The following is a 6,998-nucleotide window of genomic DNA, read 5'->3' on the forward strand; positions in this document are numbered from 1 at the left end:
ACATGAGTGATCATGAGTGACTTTCAACAATAAATGTGTACTGTAGTCTTCTTCATGGAAAAATCCCCTGAAAATAAGACCCAGGGCATATTTTGGCATTTCAAAAAATATAAGAGAGTGCCTTATAATCGGGGAAACAGGGTAATGAAAAATATGGCAGCGGTGTTGGGCTTTTATGCAAAGGTGCAGACTCTGGTCAAAGTTTGCTGTGACAATACAGGTCAGTGGTCTTCACATAAAATAGTCCCATAGGCTCCCCCAAGCTTTTCCAGATAAATGTTTTTGTTGTGTGGTTCAGGTCAACACTGCCTGCTAAACGCCTGCAAGAAAACCTTTTCAACCATTCTTACTTGCTTCAGTAATATTGAGAAGTCTTGGCAGTTTTTGATCATTTTTGCTGAGCTGCTAGAAACCCTCTTTTTAACCACTGAAAAACCATCCGTGTGAAAATTCCTTCACTGTATGACCCAGTACAAACTTTTTTAAACTTTGGCTTGTTTAAACTTTTTTTTTTGCAGTAGAACTGCAAACCTCAGCTGTCTTTTAAGGTCTGAAACTCAGTAATTGTATTAGACATACAAGTTCATTTAAATTTGTAACAGTAGTACAGAGAGCATAAATCTACACTGCTAAGACTGCTAAGCAAATGCTTCTAACTGCACGGAGGAAATCTTTGACTGGGGATGATTCTGAGGTCTTGCTTTAGCCTTTCCATATTGGTAATGTTACATTTTACTTTTCCTTAGCATTCTCCCTAATGGAGCTCTCTCCTACCCTAAGCCCCAAAGCAGATGTGTGGACTGCTATGCTATGGCTAATGCTATGCCCCTGCTTTATTTTAGTAAAATGTGGAAGGTTGGAATGAGGCTAGTACAAGTTCAAAAATCCCCCCCCCCCCTTTATCTTCCCTAACTGGCCTCATATTACAGATACACGTAAGAGAGAAGTAGTCCAAATACGTTCAACCCATTCCAGGCACAACAAACATGTACTACCTAAACAAGTGCCAGGATGTCACCCAGCAGCCAGTGAGGCACCAACAGCAGCCCTGCCGCCACATCTCTGTTCCATCTGATTGGTCATCTCCAAGACCTGCGTGAGCCACATCTGTACATTACCTGTGCATCTCCTCCCCTCTACCTATCTGACAAACTGATGGTACAAAGAATGAGATGGTGGATTATAGAAACTTACATTGCTTAGATGTCTATCGAGCTTCTACCATACCTCCTAGAAATTTGGAATTGTGTTCTACCCTTTACAAACTGCGATAGGTAGATTTTGACCTATGGGCTGCCAACCCAAGGGTTAGAACCTTTTCAAGGTAAAGTGTTCTTGTCCCAGTAGCAACTGACTGGGTCAGACAGGTCGGTCAGGTTCTGACAGTGAAGTCCCCCAACTGTGGTAACAGACAGAAAAGTAAGCACAGCAGAAAAATATTCTATTCCCAAGCTTATACCAACCCAGAAAAAACAGTTTTGTCAGTAGATTGCTTTTACAAAAATAATACTTCTGCACTTTTTTTTCTAAGAATACATATTACAGCTTAACTCATTTAATGTACAGGATATGTATACCCAACACCCATCTGACTCCCATTTGTTTTCTTTTGTTGTCACCCTGTCAAATAGGAAATTCATGGAGACGTTAAATGGGCATTTTAAACCCATTACACAAGCTATCACCCTGGTATATGGGCATTTGATGCATATGGCCATTGGTGCACTGTTGTACTCACCTAGCAAAGCTATTAAGGGCTGAGAAGCAGAGTGAAAAGTATTTTATTTAAGAGACTAACTATCATTTAGCAAGGATTCACTTCTTCTTTTAAGATATTATTGAATATTATATTGTGTTTATTGTGTTTTGTATTTTACTTTCAGAAGAGTCATGCCGAAGCTTCATCGAATTATCACCAGAGTCGGAAAAAGGTACTCAATTCCTCTGGAAGGATGCAGTCAGTACTTTGGGACTTACTGGAATTACATAACCATGATTAATTGGTAATAAAGAAATATTTTCAACATGCCTCTACAATGTAGGCTACAGTAGCGTCTACGTTGGATACTGTATGCCACACTTTTTTTTTGTCTTTACTAATTCAGCTGTTTTAATGACTGCTGCAAGGGTCACTGGGACCCTCAATAATTACATCATTGTTCTGTAGATCCTTGCAATCAATGTATAAAAAACCCTGTTATCTTGTGCTTGTTACAATATTCACAATCCCTGCCAGGGTTGTAAAGGCAATGCTCAGAAACAAATAAACGTAGTCAGAGTGTCCCCAGTGTGACAAAGCTCTTACATTGAGCAGCTGCAACTGAAAAACAAACATTCACTTCAAAACAGACTTGGATGTGTTGGGTCCCTTTCATGCATATTGGAAGTGGCAGATGAGGTAAGACTGCAGTATTTATAAATGATTCATCCTGTTCTTCTGATGCAGGTGTCCTGTGGTTGTCGGTGATCTCAGAGTTTCTATACATTATCCTGTTAAGCCTTGGCTTCCTTCTCATGTGCTTAGAACTTTTCACCTCCAGTAATTTCATAGATGGCCTCAAGATCAATGCGTTTGCTGCCGTTATTACAGTGCTGTCAGGTGGGATATTTGTTTTGTGATTGCATGCCATTTACTGCTGCTGTTATTATACTTGTGAAATTAAACCATCAACATTGTTTTTTATTTTCCTTCCTAGCAGTTTATTTGCAATTTGGTGTCCTTGGTTTACTTATCTCCTCCCGACTTCAATAAAAACATACATCTGTTGCAGTGCATTGATATTCATTGTGAATGACACCCCAGCATACATATATAGTAATAGAAACATGCATTTAATAAGCACACCACAAAGCACATATGTGATTACACCAAAGGATAACACAGGTATTTTTTTTCATGCATTGTAGTTCAATAGGGGCTTATTCCAAGCGAATTGGCTGCTCTAACATATTGATGCACATTTAAAGTGGAACAAAACACCCCTCTCCTTGCTCTGTTGCTAGCACCAACTTCCTAACCCAGCCCTCTTATGGGTTCAGGTCTTTGGCTATCTTGCCTGGCCAGGCCAAAATGACAAACCTCCCAAACATGAAGACCGGAACACGGGACTTCATTCATTTCTAGGAAAAACAACAACTATCCCGGGATAATACACTGAGCTACACATAAAGTTCATGTTATTCTGCAATAAAGCAAGAACTGCCTGCCTAAATTTTTTGGTAATTAGGTTTAATTCTAATTTAAGGATTGAAGTTCCCCTAGATGGACATGATACATAATGTAAATCCTAGCAAACTGGTGGATTGAATACCTGGTATACGGACCAAATATTGTTTAGATGTTTGGACTAATATGCCAGATTACATTTCTCAGCATCCCAGTAATACAGTGGAATAAATGTGCCTACACAAGGAGGTAGGACTTTATATTAGTTTATAGGAAGTGGGTCGCGAACAATTCTAGGACCTTAATCTGTTGACAGGAAACTAAAATTCACATCAGGTCTTGCCTGTCTGGATAGCATCTAAAAGCTTGAACATTGTCGAAATAGATTTATAGGGAACTGGATAACCCATCTAAAGGTTTGAAAGGCCAATAAATACCACTGTCAGGCAGCACAGTTAGATCCTGATCCACACAATATTTGATCAGAAACAATGGAGCTCATTTATTAAAGTTCTGCAAGACTAGAAAAGACTTTAACAGCTATAGTAAAACACAGCTACACAATGGGCCTGATTTATTAAAGCTTTCCAAGGCTGGAGAGGATACACTTTCATAAGAAAAGCTGGGTGATCCAGCAAACCTGGAAAATATCTGGTCCAGGATTGAAAACATTTACTAACAAATAGCAAATAAAAAAATCAATTCCAGGTTTGCTAAATCACCCAGCTTCACCAATGAAAGTGTATCCTCTCCAGCCTTAAAGAGCTTTAATGAATCAGGCCAAATTAGTCTTTAAATTTGTAAACGTTCAATTCCAAAGATAATACTTATAATTTACTATGATCAACATAAATGTTTTAGGATTTTTGCTTGTTCAGTTTTTGATGTACTTGATTTTTAACATTGTTCCCCACCCCTAAACCATGCAGCACAGAAGAAGATGCCACTGTGCCATATTGTGTGCATTTCAAAGCCTAGTAGGAATTATTCTCCTTTGTTTCTCTTTATTTTACCATTTTAACTGATGTTAGACTCCATGATTGTTACAAAAGATAATACCATTATTTGGACATTTTGTTTGAGGTTTTTAATATGTTCTCCTAACTATCTGAACCAATCAGTCAGCATAGATTAATATCTTGCTTCTTGATAAGGACAGTAATAATAACAAAGGAAATAAAGGCATAAAGGTGTTAGATGTACCCTGTATGCTTTATAAAGGTGAGGTATAGCATTTGTCTTGTTCCTAGGGGTCTAGAATGATGTCTCTGCTCCATCTTACAAGATCTTTGATAGATTTTAGAATCCAGGATGTAATATAACCCTCTGAACTTCATATTATCAATTTGAATTATTCTTCAGATGCTTGCTGCACAAGGGCAGATGAAAAATATATTAATGGCTTATTCCACAGCATTTCACAAAGAAAATTTCACATTGTCCAAAAGGTATTACAGACAGAGGTAGCTGGTGGAGGGCTGGCTACTGAAGCAAATGCCACAAGGCACAGACGTAATGCCACAAAAATGTATCTTTATATTTCAAATCAAACTCTACAGCTCACAGCAATTGTGTGTAATTACCCTTAAAATATAATTTGATACTCTTTAGTATCTTATCTTTATAATTTTCATTTCTTTAATCGTTGATTCTACTTTGATGATATGATAATGATACTTTATGATTCTTACCTCCAAACAATAATGGCAAATTAACTCTGTTTCTTAGGTCTTCTCGGCATGGTTGCCCATATGATGTACATGACTGTGTTCCAGGTGACTGTAAATCTTGGTCCTAAGGACTGGAGACCCCAGACATGGTATTATGGCTGGTCTTTTGGGTAAGTAAGTTTCTTGTTACGGACATCTCTGCAGGGCCATTTATGGAGTGAATACAGGGTTGCAATTAAAGTATATTTAGGCCCAGGACAAAAGTGTAATGTATGTCAGCTTACCAATTCTTAGATGCGTTGGCTGCTTTATACTTTTTAGACTTTTTCAGTATTTGTGCCTGGTGTTTCTACTAGTAACACATTATGAAGAAGCAGCAATGTCACCCTAGTTCATTAAATGATTTAGGACTACAGAACACATCCTCCTCTCCTCATATCCATAACATAGGAGTGAGGTGTTTTGTATTTTACTAGGGCATGGTCGGCAAACTTTTTGGCCTACTAGGCCATTTCAGGAGGTCAAGAAGGCACAAAAGGCCAGAAGAAACAAGGTGTCCAACGAAAGGTTTTTTCCAACCCTGACTGCAAGCGAGCAACCTCAGTCTTCCGCTCATCCACTGTGTAGTCTCTGTAGGTGTGCTTGTGCTTGGCATCGAAATCCCCCTTGAGATTTGACCGCTTGAAAGTGCTGTTGATGTCGTTGCAAACTAAACACAGGGCTTTGTTGCCGCGTTGGACGAAGAATATTTCGTTCGAGGTCAACCTTCCTATAACTGGTAGCTGCGCATTGCTTCTGCTCTTTAGGCATAGTAATTGGGGTTACTGTACAGGAACTCGATGATATCGATATCATGGGAACTCACGATAACACGACAATTCAATTAGACCGGATCCAACAATAAATAACTAGGGGGGCGTTAGGCCGGACTGGAATACTGGCCATGCCATATCCGGCCTAAAGGCTAGAGATTGCCTACCCCTGTACTAGGGTAACCTGTTCAGCATTTCAGAGGGTTCAGAAGACAGAAAATAACTAGATTTCTGACATGATCAATATATATTTATACAATGACATTGTCGCCATACTGTGCATAGATTATGCAGTGGGCTAAGATGAACGTGGGACCCAGCAGGTTCTTATATTACAAGCTGACTGCTGAAAACATGGCTGCGGATACAAGACCAGTGACCTTGTTCAGAGAGAGAGCAGTAGTGGCCGGCCTTTATTACAGTAAATCTCTGCAAAGCAGTACAGAAGAGGTTTCATACTGCAGTACTGCACAGATCTGGAAGAATGTATATGAATGTTGTATTTAGATATTTATAAAGGCTGGATTTCAGTTTTATTGCCTCGAGTAGCCAGGCATATAGAAATTAGACGTTTTTTTTTGGTACCGTTTGCAGTCAGTTTTCTTAAATGGATAGTTCTTTACTAAAGGTAGGTAAAAGCTTTAGATTTATAATTTGAATGGTTTCAGCATCATATTTTCTTATAAAATGTATTTCTGATAGTATGGATCTTGATATAAATTGTTCCCTTCTGTTTTGACAGTCTGGCTTGGCTGTCCTTCACTCTGTGCATGTCAGCATCCGTTCTTACACTAAACACTTATACAAAAACAATCCTGGAGTTCAAGTATCGAAGAAGAATCTTTGAGAAAAACGTGCGAGAATGCAACCCATTCCTGGACTCTGAGATGGTGCGCTTCCTCTGGGAGAAGTACATCTTCTCTGTCAGTGGCTCTCTCGAAGACCCTCAGAATTGGCACAAGGGATTTGGAAGTCCATTTTTTGTGGATATTGGCAGCATCACTGATCTGCCAGGTGCAGCAAAGAGTGAGGAAAGAAACATAGAAGTAGAAGATGACGGGGAACAATGTTAACAGAGTATATATATATATATATATGTTTGTAAATCACAATAAAATAAAAGCGTAATCAAATTATAAAAGGTGTATTTCCACACAACATAGGTGTGTATGTGTATATTTAAAAGGTTTGTTGCGGATACCTGTCACAGCATTAAGCATGGCACCAAAGTATAAGGTGTCTTTAAACCTACTGTATGTGTTGCCCTTCATGGTACTGCAGCATGCACATGACAGTGTGTTTTGGATCAACAGCACAGTGGCCAGATATACTTTAAGGGCTCCTTTACAC

General features: G+C 38.9%; 1 protein-coding gene across 2 annotated transcripts in view; it reads left to right on the top strand.

The window, feature by feature from the left end:
* Nucleotides 1–6,784, top strand: part of LOC140340753 (germ cell-specific gene 1-like protein) — a 42,560-nt gene extending 35,776 nt beyond the window's left edge. For both annotated transcript variants that reach the window (XM_072426131.1, XM_072426130.1), the window contains exons 3-6: nt 1,884–1,931; nt 2,447–2,599; nt 4,895–5,006; nt 6,391–6,784. In XM_072426131.1, the coding sequence (XP_072282232.1) occupies nt 1,884–1,931; nt 2,447–2,599; nt 4,895–5,006; nt 6,391–6,721 (644 nt within the window). In that variant the 3' untranslated portion in view covers nt 6,722–6,784. The remainder of the gene's footprint in view (nt 1–1,883; nt 1,932–2,446; nt 2,600–4,894; nt 5,007–6,390) is intronic.
* The last annotated feature ends 214 nt before the right edge of the window (nt 6,785–6,998 follow it).

This window comes from Pyxicephalus adspersus, chromosome 11 (genome assembly GCF_032062135.1).
Source record: "Pyxicephalus adspersus chromosome 11, UCB_Pads_2.0, whole genome shotgun sequence".
Lineage (NCBI taxonomy): Eukaryota > Metazoa > Chordata > Amphibia > Anura > Pyxicephalidae > Pyxicephalus > Pyxicephalus adspersus.